The sequence below is a fragment of the Podarcis pityusensis genome (genome assembly GCF_964106645.2).
Source record: "Podarcis pityusensis genome assembly, chromosome: 12".
Classification (NCBI taxonomy): domain Eukaryota; kingdom Metazoa; phylum Chordata; class Lepidosauria; order Squamata; family Lacertidae; genus Podarcis; species Podarcis pityusensis.
Window position 1 is genome coordinate 56,059,604 of NC_138037.1, and position 24,228 is coordinate 56,083,831.

The following is a 24,228-nucleotide window of genomic DNA, read 5'->3' on the forward strand; positions in this document are numbered from 1 at the left end:
TGGCATCTGTGCATGGAAGTGTATATTACTTTATGTTATTTACTGAAGAAAAGAGTCTGAATTTTGCACATCTATCTATCTATCTACCTACCTATAGCTCACACTAGATTTAAGCACAGAGCACCAAATCTCTACTTGGTTCCCTCCAAAACCATTTTCATTTCGCAGAATAAAGAAACCAGACAGCATTGGGTTGCTATAATTGAACAAGTGCTGCATAGCAGGGAAGTCCAAAGGATGAACTGTTTCCACAAAATCTAGCCATTATCTTTTAAATGTCAAGCCAAAATACTACACACGGTTTGCATAATGCAGAATCATTTTATTTAAATCAAGATTACATACTTATTTTACCTTTTTTACCTGTACACTAAGGCCCAAACAATTAACTACAATGGACACACAGTTGCACAGAACAACAAACCCTACCTATAGTCTCCTCTGCCACATCGCTAAGAACTTACAGAAACTTCTATGGGTCCTCACGTCACAATGTTCCTTTCTGCCTCCTTTCTGCGATGTCAGGGACAATGCTAGGCTGCAGCAGACATGGCTGACATGCCATCAAATAGACAGGCCATTGCCTTTTTCAATAGCAGCCCTGTGCAGATCTGGTTCTGGTCCAAAGCAACTCACTTTTTGAAATTCAATATGCTGTAGCAATGCTGGTAAAGAGGTAAGCGATTGCATATGTCTTATCACTACACACTGAACAGAAATGCGTGGTGTAGGCATATAACTAGAAAAATGCACAAACCACTTCACCTAATTGCCACTCCTTTCCAAAAGAGAAAGAATCAATTGCTTGTGCGTTCATACTGACAACATCCACAAAGCTGAATGTCTGGGCTGGCCCATACTGAACTGCAGGATTCTGTAGCTGGACCCATTGACATCACAGGCAAATATCTGATAACTAACAACCTCCTTTGAACTCTAGCTTCTCACCAGGACATCAAATATTTTACTTCAACTAGGAGTCAGGTTGTCCAACCCAAAAACAAAGGGGGCAATGTGATAATACCTTCCCTCTTGTGTTCTTGACAGCAGGAATTCATTCATTCTCTCTCTCTCTCTCTCTCTCTCTCTCACACACACACACACACACACACACACACAGAAAGAGAGAGAAAATACTATTTCTATGAAGCAAAGTTCCACCCAATATGTCTTTCTTTAAAAATCCTCAAAATGGCTCCTCTTCTAAAAAGACCAAAATAGACAACTGATATTCTTGCCCTTTTTCATCTATTCTGCCTGGTTTCCTGTTACTTCATCATAAAGACAGCAGTTTCTGTTTTCTATCACATTAAAGTGTGTTCTCAATAACTATCTGATTCTGATAAAGGTAGTCAAAGGCCAAAACCTACATATGTTTTTAATTAGTCTTCTTTCTTTCTTTTTTCTTCCTTTAAGACAGAATAATAGGTTAATAAGGAATATCAGATTACACTAGAGACAGGTTCCTGGGTCAAAAACTAGACAAAACATACCCAACTGAATCTGTCCGTCAAACAACTGAAGAGCTTCTCTGCTAATACTTGCAGAATTTCCAACAGTTTAAATGGGGAGGGGGGCATGTCCTCAATCAGAACTACCGATATGGGTGAAACTCTGTTGATTAAGCTTTTATTTGTTATTTTAAAGGAACCAAGCCTGCAATTCTGGGACCAAAACAATGCATGAAAAGCATACAGAGGTTGTCAGCAAGACAGTGGAGTGGAGTGAAATCCCCCCCCCCTCCATGTATTTACGTTGCCTCACCATCTCAAGTAAGAGAAGAGATTTAAAGAGAGCAGAAGCCCCACAAACCCAGGAGGATCACAATACCAATGGAGACCTGCAAAAGCCCAAAAGCAAGTAATCTGTTATGTCCAGATCATAAAATTATTTAATGGAGTTAATCTTGCTTATTTTTAAATATGTTTTTATTAATTACACTGTGTCAGGGAACTGCCATCAGTGTCCGAGGGAGAGAGCAAGCTCCAAAGGGATCCCAGCGAGCGTCCCGGAGTGGGAGAGGCAGCCCGTCTTCTGGGGAGGAGAATCAACGTAGCTCCAGTGGAGAAGGCGGGCAGATGGGGGAAGCGGCGAGGCGGTCCCATGACTCCTTGCCGGGGACCAGCGGGGAGAGGAAGGGTCCTCCACTGCCTACGCCCTCCTTGCGCAGAAGGCTTCCGCGCAGGGAGAGTAGGAGGAGACTTGGCGTCAAAGAGCTTCTTTGCTGGAAGAAGTTTAAGAAACGCCCACTGACGGATTCTGCCAGCGATTGAGACAGTCACGGGTGAGTGGCTGTCCGGACAGAAAAGGTTCACTCAGGCAACCCAGCCAGAGGTTGGGACAAGCTTACGCACGAGCAACCCCTAGAACCATTACACACTGCTAAATATAAAATACATTTTTAAAAAAAGAAATAAAATCTCAGTAATTGGCTCCGATTCCTGTTCTGTATCTTACACACTTCAGGCCATGTGGCATACATGCTGCTGATTTCATAAACATGTGAAGCAGTCAAAAGAAATCGCTGAACCTTTGGCCAAACTTTGCACCGGTGACTACAGAAACAGTAACATAATCATATAATCAACATTGTTATGCTCATACATAAAACAGCAATGTGTATTAAAATATGGCCATAACGATAGGCTGAACCCAGATGAGTGGCCTGCCCGGCCATTCCTTCCCAGCTAGCCATGCCCTGCCTTCGTTTTCCTCGGCCCCTCGGCCCTCTCTCACCTGTTTGCTGCTTTCTTCTATCTGCACCTGCTGCTTTTAACCTGGTCAGCCTTACTCAGCTGTAGACCAAATCCATGCCCATCTCATCAATATACCTATAAAGTAGAGCTGCCTTCTCCCCTTAGTAAAAGGAGTGTAGGTTGTTGTGCATGCAAATAGGTCTGAGATCTCAAGCTATTAAATCTCAAAAGAAGTGACCTGCTTCCTCTGACCTAAAGCTACAGGACTTCTGCTTGTAATTTATTCCATGGAAATCTCCCTCAACTTCATGGATTGGTCAGTCTCTGTTCTTGGGCAACTTTTCATCTGATCATTGTGCAAATTAAAAATAGCAAAAACAAAAAAACCAAGCAAATAATAGCAAGAGCAACAAGCTACAAAAAGTTCATTCAGATTTCAATATGAATGCAGCTTTAATGCTTTGCCATTACCTAATAGAGGCAATTTAAAAAATATTGTAAGCATGCTTTTATTTTTCTGCAAAAAGAGCAACGAATTCGTGTATGCCTGTTTTCAAACTTCTAACCAAGGCCAGTATTCACCCTTTTATAGAAGTTTCAGCCTGGAGCAGATTTTAATGGCAAAGTAACTGAAATTAAGATTTTATAATGGAAATGTTGGCAGCTCTTGAACACTTACAGTGCTATTTTAACTCAAGAGCTTAGCTTGTGGTTAGCCAAGCCCAATGCCAATAAGGGCATAAGATTTGACATTCCTAGATTTTCAGGAAACTGGAACTCCAGGGTATTGGTGGGTTTATCTGCATGAGAAATCCACATTTTCATAATACAAATTACTTGGAAGAATCTTGTGTGCCTGAACCCTACTTATACAGGCCGGGGGGGGTGTGGGTGTGTGGGTGTGCGTGTGCTTGCAGAGTTCTGTCCTTCTGCATCCCAAAATTCTGTCTTCCTGAGATTTTAAAGAGCTTTGAGAGAATGGTACAGAAGCTCATTCTCCAGCCTCTGTGCTATTTGATTTTCACTGGGGATTGTTTTTATTATTTACTGCCGCCTTTTTGTTGCATTTCTTAACAGTGATATAATGAATTTTTTTGTTATGATTTTCATCCATTGTATTAGCTGCCTTGCATACTTACTTCTGAGTAGAGAGGGAGGCGATACAAATATTGAAATAAAATAAAGAAATTGCCTTGATGGGTTGATCAATACACTTAATACAGTACACATTCCGTCTCCAACAAGGGACAGCCAGACACCTCTGGAAGCCCACAAGAATGGGATGAAGATTACCTTCCCTCACTTGTCCTCAGCACCTGGTAATCAGAGATATAGTGCCTCTGAACATGAAGATTCCATTAAACTCCAATGACTAACATCCATTGGTAGACGTATCCCCCTTGAATCATGCTTAAATCTTTTTAACACCATCTCAGCTAGCAGCTATCGCATCCCTTCAAATAGTTCTAAACTTCTTTTTACAAAACTAAAAGAGGGAAGGTTACTGCATGATCTGAAGTTCTGCATAAACCCCAAGAATATTTCAGCTTGTTTCACCATACAGGCCTCTTAGAAAGTGGTAGAGCACCTAAAAAATGGCAGTATACTGACATCTGTCACTCAAGTAATATGTTACCCTGCAAAATCTGCAAATGTGTGTGCTGTCCTAAAAAAGAAAGACACTGTTTTCAAATCTGGACAGGTTTATGAGGTGATGCAGGTTCTGCTGAAAGATGCATGCAGGGACTTATTTGGCAAACATGCCAGTAGTCATTCAGAACAACCTCGCCTTGTTTCTTTGCTTTATTTAATCTATCAAAAGAGAAATCAGAAGCATTTTGTGTGACTAGGCCTTCCAGTAAATAGCTACAATTTGTTTGTTTTAATAATAAAAAGAGCCCTATATGTTTGCACAGGGCATATTTTATCAGCTGGCATAGATCTACACCAATACTGCAGAGGAGAAATTCAAATTAAACTGCAAGACAGACATTTCATTTATGTAAAATAAGTCACTCTTAGTCTGCCAACATTAGCTGCAGTAATTAAAGAACTGTGAAAATATGAAAGGAAATATTAATTTTCAGTCTTTGGAAATGCATAAAATACTGGTATCATTCTCTCCCCCTGCTCCTCAGCCCAGCACAGTTTTGCTTGATGGGAATCATGATTCAGGGCCCCTCCCAAATAGGCTAGGGAGGGACACTGTTTATGGAACAGTTGTTCCATGCACAAAATCCCCATGGGTTCACATTTTGTCCTACTCAGGCTCCCAAGGACCCAATCCCCTATGGGACCAATCCTATTCCATGAGGAAAGCAAAGGAATCCAGCACGGAAAGATAGTGGACCCTCAGATTCACCAGCAACATAGCATTGTCCTCATGGGCATTTTAATGCTGGTATGAATCTATGTCAGAGTGCCGCATGTGGTATTAAGTCACCTGGAGCACATGCTTAAGACTCATCCGCCCTGGCATGAGATCAACAGTATTTTGATATTAGGACTTTCCAAACTTAGCGCGTTTTTAGTTGCCTAAATCAAAGCCACAATAAAGGTGACGTTTCCAATATATGTACCAATAAGGTGCCAGGCAGCTTCCAAATATAATAAACAAAAGCTGTTCTCATAGATAGAAAAGATGGTATTTAATATTTTCTCTCTTTGGAATATAGTAACGCACCAAAAAGTAATAAAATGGTGACCTTATGTGAAAAACAAGTAAAAAAACTAGTGCCTAGTGGTCAACCTAATAAAGCTTTAGGTGGTTAATCCACAGATTGAAATGATTAACCATCTTCTACTGTACATCAGAGATGGGCAGATGGTAGATTAGGAGCTATCAGTATATCCCAGGGTGATTTGTAGTAGATCTACAAAGTTTTCTGACTCCCAATAGTCATAACAACAGGAAGGAAAATTGAAAGGGAGGGAATTAACTGCCATGCCAAATAATTTACCTCTCAGGCAAATTGTTCCTCAAGTGTAAAATAAAAGTATTTGTTGGTTGCCTTTCACCAGAACTTTGTGCAGCTTTGCTGGATAGCTCTGTGTTATTAGCAAGTCAGATGCAGGTTTGTATTTCTATATTCAGGCTCGTGGGGGGTAAGTGAAGCTACCCTCTGAACCACCATTCTGTACTAGGCTCCATCCCCAGCTACTGTTTTGCAGTTGGCTTCTGTTAGTGGTCCTCAGTGTTCCAGCAAAACAATAAATAAATAAAGTATATCTCATAAACCTGAAGTCTGCCTGCCCCTGCTATACATACCTACTCAGAGTTAGGACCACTGAGTCTAAGTGTGCCTAGGATTGCAGCCTAAAGCCTTTTTATTAGCTATGAGGAAGATAATGTGGGCACACATCAGCAAAATCTTAAACACTTTTAGATCCCATGAATTTCGGTGCAAGAGAGTTAGATTTTGTCTCAGCTTAAAGCAGAGCCATTACAGTAAATCCAAACAAACGGGATTGCATGATTAAAACTCAACTCCATTAATTTTCGCCCCACAAGCTAGAAAAATCCCAGATGTGTGATCATCCAGGCTGAGGACGGTGTGTATGGATTTCTCCCACACATAGAAAAGCGTGCAGCTGAAGGCTATGTGGAAGGAGAGAGGGGATTGCTTACAAATACTAAGATAAGGACATAAGGCCAAATATTGCTGGATCAAACGCTGATCAAGGCCATCATCCTGTTTCCCACAGTGCTCAACCAGATAGCTCAAGGACACTTAGAAGGAGGACATGAAGGAAACAGTTCTTCCCTGACACTCTTCCCCAGAAACCGGTATCCTGAGGCTCTAAGCCTGGAGGAAGGATACAGACATCAGAACTAGAGGCCACTGATAGCTACCAACTTACAAAGGCACAGAGGAACAGACTATTGCCATAGTTTGCGTTAATTCCATCGTTTAACTGCACACTGTGTAAAGAAGTACTTCCTTTAAGTCCTATCACCTGAATAACTTCATCATTTGGCTAACATTGGGGTGAGTCCCAAAACTTAAACATACAATTTGGCATTGCTGCAGGAAAAAATGTCTCAAACACTTTTATACTAATAATGTTTTACTTGTATAAATCATTTTTCCTCTGAGAGTCTAGGGCTACTATATATGCATTAATAAATTCAAATTCACACCTCACCAAAGGTAATTAATATCCTTGTTAAATGCATTCCTGATTACACAGGTGTCCGACACAACTATGGCACAGCGCACCCACCAAGACCTTTACTTATGCCTTCAGGCATGCGGCTGTGTAGCTGTTGTGGCCAATAGGTACCAGACTATATTCCTAAGGGAAAATCATACCCAGCAGCCCTAAATCTTAGTTCATGTTAATCAAAATAACTATACTGGCCAAGATCCAAAGACCTGCTTAAACTCACACAAAATGGCTTGGCTCACTGTAATATTTTAAGGCTGCAAGCCTACACATACATTCCTGAGACTTACTTCTGAGTAGACATGCTTAGCATTTCTCTGTTAGTGCGGCTGAAGGTCTCGGTCCAGAAACAATTCTTCTGTTCTGCACTCTGGCAGCTAGCTTTCTCATTTTACTAAGGGCTCTTTCACACGTTTTAGAAAGGACCGGCCGTGAGAGATTTGCCATGTCTTGTCTCTTGCGTCCAAAGGAGGATTCCTCTATGCAAACACATGGGGCCCACATGGCTGGGATTTGGGAGGGCTGGTCTGGAGAAAGGTCTGACAGCTAACAGGATCTCCAACATGATAAACGCCAGCTGTCTCTGTATGTGGGCGCATTCCTAAGAAATATTCATTACAAGAAATGGATGAGGTAAAATCATTCTGTGGTGACTTTACCTTAACGAAAAGCACCATGTGAACTTTCCCTCATTCAAGTTCCTATCAGACATAGCTGTTTATTTCTGCCTGTACAAACCCAGTGCTCCATCCTTGTTTATTAACTTGACGCTGCAGGCTACTGTATCCTGGAGTTAGCATACTGCATGGGCATTTGGCAAAGTTTTAAAGCATGGTTGTGAATTGTTTTTCAATTTTATTTTTAAAATCGTTTTGTAAACCACATCAAGGTTTCTTACAATCAAGCAGTATATAAATTTTATTGAATAAATAAATAGTGGCTTTGACTCCCCAATTCAAAATGCATCCCAGCCACTGGTGACTCAGTTCCAAACACCCCCCTGCCATTCCTACCCGCAATATCTAACTGGCTTATCTTACAAGAATTGTAAGGATTACTGATATAATGTATATAAACACTTTGAACACTCAGAATGCTCCATGCAAATACTAAGAATTATTAGGAATGTATGCATGATACACCACACCACCAAGGTTAGAAGTAACATACTCAAGATAAATGCTTGGAGGCGTGATCAAGCAAAGTAGCCCAGAAGAGCTCCTACATAGGTCACTGTGGAAGCAGAAAGCCCCCTTTAGCTTATTTAGAGCCACTTTTGGTTCTTTGGCGCATGCATAGGGCCAGAACGTGAATGTGATTTATGTAAATAAAACTGAATCAAGCATACTTGATTCAAAAAAATACAACACTGAAGACGTTTCTTGAGAGCTTGCATATTTTCATTCTGTAGTTACAACTGATGAACTAGACCAGGCTTCCTCAACCTCGGCCCTCCGGATGTTTTGAGACTACAATTCCTATCATCCCTGACCACTGGTCCTGCTGGCTAGGGATCATGGGAGTTGTAGGCCAAAAACATCTGGAGGGCCGAGGTTGAGGAAGGCTGAACTAGGCCCACAAAGGTATGCCACACTAACTATTGTTCTCTAAAGTGCCACCGGACTTCGGTTACTTACGTAGTAAGTAACACACATGGTATAACTGTCATTTGCTCCACTGCTCTGTGAACATGCCATGAAAGGAACAGGGGCCACCCGACCATCCACTGGTGCTACCAACATGACGTTCTGCACATCTGTAGGGCTTCAAAACATACAGCTTCCAATATACAGGAATGGAGCTTCAATGTGGCACGATGGGTCAGTGCATCTAACTATTAATCAGAAGGTTGGTGGTTCAAGACCACCCAGGGACGACTATCGGCAGGATTCCTGCACTGGAAGGGGTTGGACTAAATGACCCTGACCAAGGGTGTGTTTCTGTGATATGTGATCATCACTGCTGGTCCACAGGACTGTCAAGGATCAGTACAAAGGGTATGAGTTTCAGGTCCACCTTACTGTTCTAGAGACACATCTAACCACCAGGATGAGAAGCACTGCTGTGTGTCATCTTACCAATTTCACACAGTGTGGCTGCAGTACTGCCTATCCATTGCATCAGCCACATATTTTTCAAGAAATCTTCCACAAGTTTTATTATTTGCATAAACCTTTGATTCAGTTGATACACAACATAAAAGACAGAGAGGGATAGTACAAAACAAAACAAAAAACTGGTTCATTGTCAGTCTCAAGTAAGCATTACAATATTGCACCATTCAGCAAGTAAGAAGAAGAATACATATTATTGTGGCATATTACAGGTGAGTGGAGGCACCCAACTTATCCTGTATGGTTTTAAATGATATTCAGAGATCTGATAGGTACCCTCAAGAAAATCATAGGACACTAGATCAGAGAGTGAGCTGCTACGTTTACTTCTAAAACTACACCTCCGACAGAAGTCATATTCTTTTTTCCTTCCTTTCTTCTTACTATTTTGTGAAGCAAAGGTGGTTCAGTCGCTACAACAGAGGTTTTGAACAATGACCTTAGTCTTTTTCAATTTAATCGGGAAGTGGGGGGAAAGAGAAAGCTTCGTCAGTGTGCATGTCAAATTACCAAGCGAGCAAAGGCACTCTGGAGGGAACCAAGTAAATTTCTGCAAACTATATATTTACATTTCTTTAAAAGAGCATGTTTTCTTTATAAGTTAACTGTTTCACAGTAAGTGGTTAAAGAAATCCATGAGGAGATTTTGAAGAGAGGATGTTTACAACGAGAGAAGAAAGAAAGAAAGAAAGAAAGAAAGAAAGAAAGAAAGAAAGAAAGAAAGACGTTAATTTTTGACAAGGTCACTTTTGTCTCTCTTGCACTAACCAATTACAGTGGTACCTCGGGTTAAGTGCTTAATTCGTTCCGGAGGTCCGTTCTTAACCTGAAACTGTACTTAACCTGAAGCACCACTTTAGCTAATGGGGCCTCCTGCTGCCGCCGCGCCGCCAGAGCACGATTTCTGTTCTCATCCTGAAGCAAAGTTCTTAACTCGAGGTAATATTTCTGGGTTAGCAGAGTCTGTAACCTGAAGCGTATTTAACCTGAAGCGTATGTAACCTGAGGTACCACTGTATCTAATTAGGGTAAACAATTTCCAACGTAAACCACAAGGCATTTGCATACTTTCCAAGCTAATCACAATTCTTTTCCAAAAAGCCACAACAGGAACTTCCATAATAAATAACATCACTATTTACAGTTCAAATTAGATAATCTGGAGAAAAATACAAGGTTTGGTACCAGAAAAGGGGTCTCTTTCTGTCTCTCTGTCTCTATGTGTGTGTGTGTATATATGCGCACGCGCACGTTCCCATTCCCATCTCCTCTGCCTGCTAGCTGGCTTTAGCCTTATCTCAGAATGAATGCTGAATCCAGGTGCAAAAGCTCAATTCACAAGGAATGCAGCACACATTAAATTACTGCAGGTTTGGCTGCTAGTAAATCCCTGCTGTTACTCACCATTGGATGTTGTGCTGGAGGCAACGGCTTTCTCACTGACATCTGTTCGAGTGGAGCATTTCACTATGGGATTCTCAACTTTTTTCTTCTCACCCGTGGTAGAGCTATGGGACTGGGCTTCCATGATGACTTCTCATTACTTCAGCTCTCTTCACACTAATACCTGAATAAAACAATAAAACCATAAAACTTCAAAACAGGAGCAGAAGGGGGTGAAGAGCCCAATCAAAAACTCAGCCACGTTTCTCACCCAGAGGATGCTGTATATCGACACTAGTAAGCTACAGAACATATCACAAAGCTCAACAAATCAACGTTAATTTATCACTTTTGTACCTCATTCTTCCTCCAAGAAGCTAACAACCTTGGGAGGTAGTTGGGTTGCGAAAGTGTACAACTAGCACAAGATCAATTAATTTATTTCACTTAAGTTGCAATTCTAAAACTGTGGAAAGACCATTGGATATTGCGCATGTGCCACTCTGACGGTGGGGAAAGAGGTCTGTTGATAGAACGGCACTCGCACGGCCAGAAGCCCCCAGAAGCTCGGGGGGGGGGAGAGAGAGTGTCCTACTGGCACTGAAGTCAAAACAGGGGGCTTCAGGGGGCTTCCAGGGGCAGCCAAGAAGACGCAGAATTCTAAGTCCCCTCGTTCCCCCAACATGCCCCCCAAACAGGTCCTAAACTACACCAGCCCTGGAGCTGGAACAGTTTGTTGCCGCTCACGGATTGTCACAGAAGGGGAAAGCAAGGAACACCCCACCTACCACCTTGCAGTTGCTCTGCCACAGAATCTCCCCACCATCACAGACCCACCATCACAGACTCCCCACCATTCAGACCCATAACCAAGTTTTTGGTTGCACTTGGGGACAAACTTCTTAAATTTCTTCCATATATCTGAATAGTGATAGTGCTGCCGTTGTGACACAGTATTAGGCCCCATCCCATCTGATGAAGACCAGTAGCCAAGAAGAAGACACAAGATGACTGGGTGGAGATTCAAACTCAGGTGCCCCAAAGCCATATCCAACACTAACTCCATTTTCTAAGTCTGCCATCCTCAATGTGCTACACAGAAACAAGTAACTTAAATCCATTAGAATTTACTTCCAAGCAGCATGGAAGGAACTCAAGGTTTTACAGGAAGCTTGGTTATGTTCACAGACACACACACACACGCACACACACTGTGCCCAAAAGCAACTGAGATTTCTGGTAGAAAGCCAACACTTCCCTTCCACCGATGTCATCCTAGCCTGGAATTATACAGCAGGAGCTGAACTGATCATCCATGTGACTGTAAATCCAAATATTTAAACTGCAGCATTTACATCAGTCCAGTGAAACTGCAGTGAATTATATCTTCAAGGTTGATCATGTAAACAGTTCGTTTTGTCTATTTTAGAAATGTAACTCGGAAAAGGGTTATTAGTGCAGCACACCTGTGAAAAACCAGAGGGGGGTGGGGGAGCACGATTGCTAGTAACCATGGAATGTCTTTCTCTTAACAACCCTAAAATGAAAATCACCAAAGGTAACAAATAATGTTTTCCTCCCTTTCACCATCTAGTTTTGGGGTCATTTGTTGCTGCTCGCCATTCATCCTTTTTAAATCTGCTCCTCCTTCTTTCCTGAGTTCCAGCATCCACACATTATAAATTCAGAAAATTCTCTGTGCAGCTGTGAAATAACAGCAAACTACCACCTATACGTGGCTTACTGGGTGAGTACCAGGCAAGTGGGTCACTGTGGCTTCCCAAGAGGGGAAGGGAGGTTCATGTACTCCTGCTTTTGGATTTGCATCACGCCAACCTGCCCTCCACCACATCCTCTCAGTAAGCAACACACGGCAATCTGTTCAAGTAAGCTTTACAAAACATAATCATGGGCTTGGAACCATTACAATATAGGAAAATCCTGAACATTACACCCTAACCATTCCACGCTGCCACCATGACATGTCGCTTGCTTTTTAAAAAAACGACAGCAAGCAACAAAATTAGCTGCATTTTAAGAGCTCTGTCTAACTCACACATAGACACAGACACACAAGATGAAGGCTTAAGTTATACCACCAGACCTTCTAAGCCAACGGTGGGGAACATCTAGCCCATGGGCCTAAATAGGCCCATCAGATCTCCCCATTTGTCCCTCGAGGCTATTTCAACCAAACCAGGCCCACCGGACCTCATACAAACCATAAAGGTGTGGCAGTGCTAAAAGGAAGTCTGCTGACTGGCAGGACCCACAAGACACTGTCCATCTGGTTCTCAAGCTCCAACTATCAGCTGATCACCAGGGCTTGAGAAGCCTGCTGCATAGTTCTCCGCAAAACCCAATAATCATCTGGCGGTTGGCACTTTGCAGGCTTTGACTTTGCTTGCACAGTTCAATTTCGAACTATACAAGCAAAAATGGGTGGCCCCATCCACCTGTCTAAATTGGCCCATGGTGGGAGGGGGAGATAAGGATCCAGCAGACTGCCCCAGTCCAGTTCCCTACCCATCTAGGACTTGCACTAGTTTCCATCACTTTTCACTCTGAGGGATACAGATGTCTCTAATTATTATATCTTCATCTGTGCCCTCAGCTCCTTGCAAATGAACTTTCGGTGGCAGATTGGAATACGTCCTAGTCGGCTAGAGCCCTTCTGCATCTCCTTGCCAACTGGTCTACTCAAGAGTTCACACGCCAAGCAGCCACAAAGCAGCCTGGAGTACTTACTTTCCAACCTCAACGCAATTGTCATTGGCAGCACAACTCCATCTAGGAAATGGTAAAAGTCTGCTCAGGTATTGTACATCACGCAGGAAGTGAAACACTTAGAATCACAGAATCATAGAATTGTAGAGTTGGAAGGGACCCTGAGGATCATCTAGTCCAACTTCCTGCAATGCAGAAATCTGCAGCTGTGCCATACAGGGATTGAACCTGCAACCTTGGCTAATCAGTAATTCCCCAGGGACAGTGCCAGGATAAACAGCTGGTGCTGTTTATAATAATTAACATAATAAACTAGTCAGGAAAGCAAGTCACCCCATCTTCTGCCACATAAGGCAAGCGTGGCTACCCTGGGATCCTTCCCTGGTTATCGGCTTAGATGATATCTCTGTCTGCTACAGCCGCATCCTTGCTGCTGGCTGATTCACCTCTTCTCTCACACATGCCTCAAGTCACAGCACAGATACATGCTGGAAAGGGCAAGAAGAATATGCAAACTATTTAATGCAAGAATTAATCAACACAAGTTTTTTCCCCCACTTCTGAATGCTCCTCCACAGACAAAACTCCACACAAGTTTGTTTAAAAACAAAAACACCCTAGCATAATTGGAAGATAAGTTTTAGATCAGTCTTTTCCAAAGCCTTACATTGACTTCTAGCTCCCGGCCAACCGGGACACCAGGGTGGATAAAAATCAATGATTTTGTAAAAAAAAATTAAAAATCCATTTTATTTATTTAAATCAATTTTTTATTTAAATTGGATTTTTTAAAATAACATGCTTTTGGAGAAAAAAATCTTTCTAAGGATAGTTTTCTATTTATGTTACATTATAGTCCAAAGGCTATTCATCAGGAAATAAGAATTTGTTTTTAATTATGTAGCATGATGCTTTATATGAAATGTTTAAATTTTTTGGTAAATGAATTCCATTAATCCATTCACAATGTCATGCTCTTCGAGAGGTTTGTGTAAGATTATTTGGGGCAGTTTTTCTAAGGAGAAGATATTATCACAGATGCTTGTTTTTGCAGTTCTCCAAAGTGTGAATTTGTGTCTGCAAAGATAACATGCCTTTTCTTCACAGGAAAAATGTTACAAAATAAACATACAGAGTTGAGGAAAAACCTTAATCCCATTGTGCCTTTGCAAATTTATATCAACCCCTTGCCTCTTAAATGCTAAGTTCCAAGAGTTTCAATGAATAGATGGTTTGGAGTGGAGTAGATCTGTGGAAGTAGCTAAGTGTGAAGCAGTAAAAATGAAAGTGCAGCCTTGTGAGCAGAATACTCCACAAGTCTTGGGATCTTTGTGTAATAATTGTGCAAGTCAGTTGCATGTCTGTGCAACTCAGACTTGAGGCAAGTGCTGAAGGCTCTTCAGGGCTGGCAACCTCTTCCCAATCCCACTGGGTTCCAACCACTGCACTCACACCCAACTGTACAGAATAGGCACCTGAATGTAGATGCAAATCTATTGGGGTAGTAGAGGAAATAGTAACAGGGATCTGTAAGTCCTTGGCGAGACCCTGAAGTGCTTGCCAGTCAACTAATAAGAGTTCACAGGTTCCAGGCCCTTCTTCCCAGTTGTAAATATTAAAATTACACCAGCAAGAATGAGTCTTTCTGTAAAAAAAATATGATTTAAATCAAGTCTTACTGACTAGTGATTTAAATCGTGATTTAAATCGTGATTTAAATTGATATGATTTAAATCAAATCTACCCTGCGAGACACACACGTGAGGGCCAGAGAAAATGCATGCTTCCCTTGGTTTTATTTTGCATCTCTCTAGAGAGGCCAGCTGCACACTGAGCACCATTGTACTTACAAGTTCTGCTTAGTCTGATAATTGACACATGGACCACAAACTTTTTTATTAAGAAAAGCAGTGCTTTGCATTCATCTAGCTAGTTCAGTGCTTGAGGCAATTTACATTTATTAACAATAAATTAGGAATCTACCATGCAAATTAAAACTGGACCAGAACATGGAATTTTCACTATGGGAGGGAGTGAAACCTTAAATCCAGCTTTCTCCCAGCCTGTCCAGAGGGCTGAAGCAGTTAGGTCTTGGGGAAACAGTTATAGAAGCAAATTAGGGCTTTGACTTTAGTGTCAAATATTGGAACAATAAGGCAGGCTTCAAAGAAGAAAAATGCTATTGGTGAGTCGAAGTAGAGAAATGCCTGAGATCTGATGACCTCCAAAACCATTCACGTTTTCTCCCCCCCCCCCACCTGCCATCCTTGTCTATGACAGTAAAGAAACAGAGTTTAAATGTTGTTATTTTATATGAGATAAAAAGAAATGCAAAGGGAGAACGAATTCTCCATGCACACACAAAGCATCTACATAATGTGAGAATATTGAGGGTTATCTCTGAGGCACCTGAAAGACAAAGGTGGCACCACGAGCTTTGCCAAATGGGTTCACAGGATCACATCAACTGTACTGTACGCATCCGCAGTGGTTAAAAACCACTCTAAAACTGATTTAACTTTCACACCTTTCTCCAAAGAACCATGGAAACAGTAGCATTTTGAGGCTTTATTTATTTTATTTTTGTTTTACAATTCTGTTTATTTTATAGAACAATTTCTAGGCTTCTTTGGCTGGGATAATGAACTGCTCTACAAACCGCTGCCACAAAATGTAGGAACACCCTCTAATTCCTATCTCACCATTTCCACATTCAAAGATGCCACCAACAGCTAGGCTGCAGCACATTCACAACACACATTTTCTGACAATGGCCAGTTATAGACAAAAGTTTGCCATCAAATCACCCAGCTCTTTAACTGGGAATGCTCAGCTGCACGTAGCTTGAGGATCAAGAAATCCAAAAGTTTACTTTATAAAACAGCTCACCTAACTTCCCCTTAAAAGGAAACTTCAATTTTCAAAGTTTGTCCAGTCTAATGTCACCTGTTTGATTGCATGAGACAGTTCGAATGAATTGTGTACACTGCTGTTAAGCAGTGTGAAGTCTACCGTTAGAAACTCTCACCCACTTTCTTTTATGAGTTCTTTCAACTTGCCTAAGAGAGTAGCCGTCATCAGGCTGTGCTCACCAGAGGCTTTGGGCTACAACTCCATTTGCTAGGCAATAACCATTTCAGAATATAGGTGAGAGTTTGAACATTTTGAAAAACCACCGATATGAACAGAAGTCTGCACAGACAAAGCTTGTCTCCCACTGAGCTGGTTTTATATTTGTGTGTTTGTAATCATAAATCATACAGTTGTAGACTGTACAATCCTGCAAAACATGAATCACATGACTGGTCTCACTACATCTCCCAACTATGAATCACTCGTTCTTATTTTAGTAAGAAAAAATTTCCATAAGGCACCAGATTTTGTCAATTTCAAAAAAGTTCCCCAGCTCCACATATACCTTAAATTTTAAGGCAACAACCTTTTAACTAAGTTGCCATTTCAGAGGTTACATATTCTCACGGATGAAATCATATGACAATGCCTTGAAATACACGAATCCGCTTCCCTGAATTTTTAGTCTTGATATTTAGACACATGGGATACCATGTATACTGGAGTTTATTCAGTCACTCAACAAAAATAACTCCGTTTCAGGCGTCCAGAATCTCTGCCAATGAGCAAAAAAAAAGGCACTGGTATTATTAATGAACTTTTGGACAGTTTGCTCATTTAAAACCTATTAAATTTTCATTCCATTAAAATTGTTTGGATAGTTAAAACATAAAATCATAGAGTTGGAAGGTGCCCTGAGGCTCATCTAGTCCAACCCCCCTCCAATGCGGGAATCTCAAGATGCCGTCACCCATAACAGACCCTGCTTAGCTTTGCACATGTGCTAGCAGTTTTGTTGCTGCACCACCAGTACTTTAAAACACATTAAGACTACTTTTAGCTAAGTTTTAGATTTTAGATTTTAACGTCAGTTTATAATATCTCTCACAGTATACTTGGTTTTCACTACCACAATATTACTTACTAGGAGCCAACATGACCCACCTCAGCTTCATAGGAATAGCTGTGGTTTGAACCACACTGCAGACACATAGGCAAAGGATAAGAGTGTTTTGTCCACTGCCTTAGCAATGCTTTAGTGTCATCCCTCCCCCTTTTGCTTTGTTTTAATTGCATTTGTATAGAACCACTCAGTTTCTAACCAGGTTTCTTGGTCCTACTGCATATTTTGTAGCCCCTTAAAGTAACTGGCAGGCCAGGCAATGCTTCCTCCAAGCCCCTCTCCTTCATCCAGAGCTTCAGCGCTGCCTTGTTAACCCAGGTAAATGGCGGGGAGGTATTCTCTGACCACTCCAGAGCTCCGTGGGGGGTGGAGGGAGAGGCGGTGAAGCACAGCTTGGGATCCTTGTGCTCAAATCATACTCCCAAAAAGAATTTCAAATTCCATGTTCAATTTCATTATGAAAAGGTGTGATGAAGCTACTTTGCTAAATACATGCTGATCATCACGTCTAGATTTCAAAGAATTCAAAATGTTTAAATGAATGCAAAATTTTAAAGGGGCAAAAAGGATCCATGGGGCAGCAGGAGAGGGAGCAATGTAGGGGTGTTTTGTTTTGTTTTTGTTAAAGCCCCTTAATACACACACCCTCCAGTCACTGGGAGACCTGTTCAAAGTTCTCTCTTTGATGAGCTCTCAAAGGATATTATTACCTGCCATAGAAGCTGTCGTCTCCCTCCAAAAAAAAAAAAGGGGGCTGCAGAAAACTCTTGACATTCCCCAGATACAACTGAGTGTGAACACACCTAAGGAGCAACTCATAAAGTATTCTGCCCTGGAAGTAAAAAATGTTTATCCTAAAGCAAGAATGTCAGAAACTGCTCAATGAAGGAACACGATAGATCTTACCTTATCCATAGCTACTCTTACCCTGAACCCAAGTAAACAGCAAAGGGAACTTATCCTCCCAACACTCCACAGTTGAAAAGAGAGGCACTTTAACATATTTCAGCATCTCAGTGCTCACACCAATGAACAATGCCCTAACCCTGATCCAGATTGCTAGAAGGATCTGAAAAACCTGTTGTATTATTGTCCATCCTGCACCAATTTAAACACAAACAACGAATCTATTCTTTTCAGTAATGGCATACTGGACAACTATTCTATAATTCTGTGTTGTCAAGACCAACTTCTCCAAATCCAGCATGTGAAATGGCGGACTTTCCTCTGCATGGTGTTTTAGTGCTGATTTGCATGTATTTGCATGAAAGTGCAACAACAACCAGAAGCATCTACTATCCCAAAGCTCGGAGTGTTCACTTCCAGAGACCCAAGTCAAGGGGCTGAATGTGAAGAATGGCAAATATTTAGCAACTCACACTAACCAAAAAATGACAAGGCATTCAAAAGCCTTCCTAAAAGACAAAATAGGGTAAAAACAGAGACAATGATGATACCAGAAAAGTAGGAATGACTGGAACACATACGTATCAGGATAATAGATATCTGAACAATCCTCCTCTTAAATCACAGTAGCAGTAAGTCTATCTGTTTTTCAAGGCTGCTGAAGTAACGATTATTTACATAACAATTAAGGAACCAAAAGCAAAGGTATTTCCCCCCCTCATATCACATAATCTAACAGATTTTGCAGAATGATGGTGGGGAGGAAGATGACATTGCTTCTCTTTACATTTGAAATTTCGAATCAGCACCTCCCTGGTACTTCTTTCCTTCTTTCAATGCCACACATGCATCTTTCAGAGTTAACCTTGCTTTTATTTTATTTTTAGATTTTTAAACAAAATTATCAACACAAGCACATATAAAATACAATAAAAATGATTTGTGTAACAAATGAGAATAAAAGCAGAAAAATAAAACGCAGATACAGAGGGAAAGAAAAAACAGAAAACAGCTGGGGGGGAAATTCTGTATTCAATTGTCACATATGATAAGAAAAAGTTGAGAGTTTATTGAGAACTGAATCCGAACCGTTATTTCAAAGACTGGGGCGCTAGGGTTTTAAGTTACTGTCCCTTGCCTACATATGCATGAGAACGATGGCAGCCAGGAGAAAAACGCACAACCCTGAACTTTCATAGGTAAAACAGAGGGATAAACATTCCTCTGTGAAAGCAAACAGTCATGGTCTTTTCCCATTCAACCATGCCTGATTCTTTTGCGATTTTCCCGCAGGCTTGAGCCCATTCAGCAAATTAATCTGAGCCCCACTTTCAAGCTAATCCCTCTCAGGCCAGCAACCTGCCTGCAGGTGCACCTCTGCTTCTCAAAGCGTCAACATGCAAGCTTGCACCACTTTGTGGTTACTGGAATGATGATACAGGCAAGTTGTCAGACCACAATCTCTGAAAAAAGGAAAATGGGTGACCCATTTGAATGGATACAAAAATAATAAAAAATGCAAAAAATGCTACTTGTTACATCTGTATTAATATACAGTTAAGGCATTTCATTCTGCACGCATCTATAAGTTGTACTTTCAGGGATCCACAAATTTTGGCTTAAGGTGGCCATCGTTGACTCTGACCCTCTCCTATGGAGAATGTGTGTGGTAGCTTTAGAGTTTCCCCAAGTGCAGCAATGGGGCAAGCTACTGCCCTCCTCCCTAGCTCCAAGCTACATGAAAGGGGTGGTGTGGCAAGCTACTGGGACCTAGACACCCGACCACATGCCCTCTTGATCCCTGTCCCGTGTGGCTTATTGCATCAGGCAGAGGGGGTTTGAGTGACTGGGCCCAGAGAAAGTGTAAGACTTCCTTGCATGAGGGGGTGGTGAGATCACTCCTAAAGAAAGCAGTCCTGGACTGCTGGGACAGGAGTAATTACTAACCACTTGCAAATTGGGGGGAAGATGGTAGCCAGATGTGGTGGGGCAGCTGCAAGCATTCTTGGACAACTCTGATTATTTAAATCCATTCCAACTGGGGTTCAGTCCTGCCCATGGAACTGAGTCACCCCTGGTTGACCAGATGGGTGCTCTTTACACCGAGAAGGACCATGGCAGTGCGTTCCTGCTCTCTCTATACCTTTCAATACCACTGACCACGGTATCCTCCAGGACAAATGGAATGGGAATTGGCACTCTGCTACAGTGGTTCCGGTCCTCGCTATGAGACCGAGTCCAGAGAGTAACATTGGGAGAGTGCTTTTCAACCCCCTGGCAGTTAGGCTATGCAGTGCTGTGGAGCACTGTTTCATCCCTAATGCTATTTAACATCTATTTGAAGCCATGGGGAGCAGACACTAGAAGTCTGGGGACAAAGTGCCACCAGTACACTGATGACACTCAGCTCTGTTTCTCCATAACATCTAAACCAGGAAAGGCCAAGTGGGGCCTGACCAGTGTCTGGATGAAGAGTTGGGATAGATGAGGGAAAATAAGCTGAGCTTGAATCCTGTCAAGACAGAGACCCTGTGGATCAGTGGTTCCCATGGCCTTTAAACTGGTCCAATGCCTGCCCTAGACAGCACTGCACTTCCCTTGAAAGAGAAGATGCGATGTCTAGGGTGGGACTACTGGTATATAGCTTGGGATGGGTTTACTTGCAGGATCACTTTACCCCATGTGTGCCCACTCAACCACTTCAATCTGCAAAACTGGCACTGTTTGAGGTGCCACATACTACTCAGGCCACAGATGTAAGAAAATGATCTTAGTGTGGCAGCCCCTACACATTGGAACTCCCTGTCTGTCGGCTCTTTTTGGCACCCACAGAAAAGGTTTCTGCTTAGGGCAAGCCTATCCAGACACATGGATGCTAATATATTAAAATCTTAGTTACTGTTGATTTTAATGAATGCTGAATGTTTTTAATTGCCATCTGTTTTTAGTTATAATTTTAATATTTTTGTAAACCGCTCAGAGCTTTTACTACTAGCAAGTGGTATATAAATTTTGTTAAATAACAAAAAATGCACGTGGGTAAATAAAGCATGAATTTTGTGTGTTCAGAAATGCAGAAGAAAGCTGCCCAGGAGCCATGCCTACTCTTCCTCCATTTGCACTTTTAGAAACAAGTCACGGCTTTCTGTCTTGGCAAAATGCTGTGACCACACCAGGAATGAGGGATTGCTACCATTGAGAATATGTGCAAGCGTTCCTTTTGTATGCAACCCCAGAAGCACAAAACGTGATTTCATTTACAGAACTTCTTAGTACTGTATACAGAGTCATTTTCAGGCAAAAAGAGAGAGAAAACTCCATGTTATGTAAGTTCAAATGGCTAGCTAATGCACCTGCTATGGTGCACAAACAGGAGGGCATGTATCTTTTTTCTTATGACACCTCACCTTGTGAGAAATGAGCCATGTGGACTATACATTCTCCATCAGCTGCTTGGACCAGTAAGAACGGTCTTGGCTTGAAGCATTCAGAGTTGGCAAATTTCAGGAGTGCAGAAAAATGCAAGCCATCTGGCCAACCTCTAAGCTTAGATGAAATCCATCCCCTTTACTGATCTTCACTGACCCTACAAGGTTTCCAAGTAAGAAGGGCATTAAAAAATTCTTTTGAAGCACACTTTTCTGCATCTGTTGGTTTATTGTCTTTGCCCTTTTAACCGATCGCCTTCTTTCAAATTCCGTTTCCATTTGATGCCTTTGGAATTGTATTTCATTCATTAACAAGTGGTTTGCATCCACTGAGAAGAGCTGTCTGAAGCAACAGTGCTGTAGCATTCATCATCATTACATCAGCAGTAGGGAAAGTTTATGCTGATTGCTATCAGCATCTAGAGTGCCCTGATCAGTGTGCAAGCAAAGACGGGATGTTTAATTTTTTCAGAAATGACTCTGGGTATTTGGGGTGTTCATATGCACCACTTTGATCTATGCTAGTGGAGGCAATCTTCAGGGATCTGTCTCAACAGAGCAAAACCATGTAAAAGTGAAAAGACACAAGGGGTAGCATGTAGAACAATCAGAAAATTACAGCTTCTTTCAAGCATAAAGCGGCCTTTATCAGTTGTATCAAAATTTGCTACTCCATTCCTTGGGAATATTTAAGAATAAAGAAAGCTCCGTCGTTATCAGATCCATTCAGAACGCACACAAGACAATTTAAAACAAGTGCTATTTTATTTAGATTCATACAAGCTTGCGCTGGGCATGTTTAAAACCCAAAGCCCTCAAAAACATTTAACAATAATTTGTGCAGATCCACAGTGACATTTTCTGAGAAGCAGAGGATGGTCCATAAACTATGACACAAGTTTAAAGACATTGAAAGTCCTCTGCTATGTGCCGGTCACAACTTATCACTCCAGGACAAAGCTTGCCATGCCTGCAAATAAAAATGTGTCACAGACGCCACAAAGATTTTTAACTCCATTTATTAGGTGAAAACAGCAAGCTTTATGAACAAATACATTCCACTTAAAATACAGAAACATTTGTATACTTTCCTTAGCAATTTGGGTTTTTTCAAAATGTCGCACTATCCCCATGAGGCCAGTATGTGTGTGCTGCAATGCATACAACTAAAGTAGGGTGCTGAATGGAGGAGGGGAAAGCAGATCAAGCACAGAAGGAAGCAGGGCACAAAGAGAACAGAGATGGAAGATTGTCTATTTTATCCCAAGAGAAAGCTAAACTGGATATGAAAAGGAAAAAGTGACTGGCACAATGGCCTGGCCTGCATGACATGCTAGATCAAAGCACGGCTTGTGGTGCAAAGATGCATGCTTCAGGAGAGATTGCAGCTGCTTTGCTGCTCCCAGTCATTCTGCTGAGCCCAAGCTACGGCTTGACTTAGCAAGACTTCCAAACCTGAGCTCATGGTTTGACGCTCTCGAGAATAACCACGAGCTGCAACCAAAGTATGCCCTAAGGTTTACAGCTCATGGTTTTTCTGGGAGAGCTAAACCATGAGCCCAAGTTCAGGCAACTTGCCAAGCCAAACGATGGCTTAGCTCAGCACAGCAGTGGAACAAACGGAAAGGAACAAAACAGCCATGTGCTCACAAATTTGCACAAAGACATTGTTGGGATTAGCATGATGTGCAAACCAAACCAATGAACAGCTCCTTACCCTGGAGAAAGCAGCAGGTGAAGCTGCTGTATGCCAAGCCAAGCTAGTGCTCCACCTAGTCCTATATGCAGTGCCCCTCGCCAAGGTTTCATGCAGATTCCAGCCTTGCAGCCTGAGATCCTTTAACTGGAGATGCTATGGATTAAACCTAGAAGCTTCTAAAGAGAGCCAGGCTTGAAGAAGATCAAGGAGACCAGGGTTCAAATCACAGCCCACTAATTATTCTCATTGGGCAACCCTGGACCAGTCACTACTTCTCAGCCAAATCTACTAGAACGAGTTCTTGTGAAGATAAAAGGGGGCAAGGACCAGCATATGCCACCCTGAGCTCCTCAGGGTAAGAAAGGGCTGCAGATGCAGCGAATGAATGAACGAACAGAGCATGTTCTACCACTGAACTTTAAGACCTCCCCCCAAGCACACTGGAGAGGAACATTGCATTTCAGCTAAAAACTCCCATCCTTCATAATACAGGTCCCCCCAATCTGCTGCACAACAATTTTTTTGAGTGAAAACTAGGGATAATGCATTTTTCCTCACAGGAATAACAACTCTATTCTTGACTTCAAAGAAGAAATATTTTCCACAAACTTCCATTTCTAATACAGTGGTGCCCCGCAAGACGAATGCCTCGCAAGACGAAAAACTCGCTAGACGAAAGAGTTTTCCGTTTTTTGAGTCGTTCCGCAAGACAAATTTCCCTATGGGCTTGCTTCGCAAGACGAAACGTCTTGCGAGTTCTTGCGAGTTTGTTTCCTTTTTCTTAAAGCCGCTAAGCCGTTAATAGCCGCTAAGCCGCTAATAGCCCCAAAGCCGCTAATAGCCGTGCTTCGCAAGACGAAAAAACCGCAAGACGAAGAGACTCGCGGAACGGATTAATTTCGTCTTGCGAGGCACCACTGTACAGCATTCTTCAAATACATTCCTGCATAGGAAGCACCTCAAAGCACTCCCCGCAGAAGAATCAGGGCCAACGTGCTGTCTTCTAAATACACATTGTATTCTAAAGCACAGGCAGGCAGAAGAGAGAGCTGCATCTACTGCTAGATCTCTGGGTGATTTGCAAGTATTTTTTTTACTTCAAATTGTTTAACAATAGCAACAACAAAATGAC

At 41.9% G+C, this 24,228-nt stretch overlaps 1 protein-coding gene across 3 annotated transcripts in view; it reads right to left on the bottom strand.

The window, feature by feature from the left end:
- The window catches only part of GLI3 (GLI family zinc finger 3), a 237,073-nt gene that overhangs the window by 201,286 nt on the left and 11,559 nt on the right, over positions 1 to 24,228 (bottom strand). For all 3 annotated transcript variants that reach the window (XM_080975700.1, XM_080975698.1, XM_080975699.1), the window contains exon 2: positions 10,382 to 10,544. In XM_080975700.1, the coding sequence (XP_080831826.1) occupies positions 10,382 to 10,505 (124 nt within the window). In that variant the 5' untranslated portion in view covers positions 10,506 to 10,544. The remainder of the gene's footprint in view (positions 1 to 10,381; positions 10,545 to 24,228) is intronic.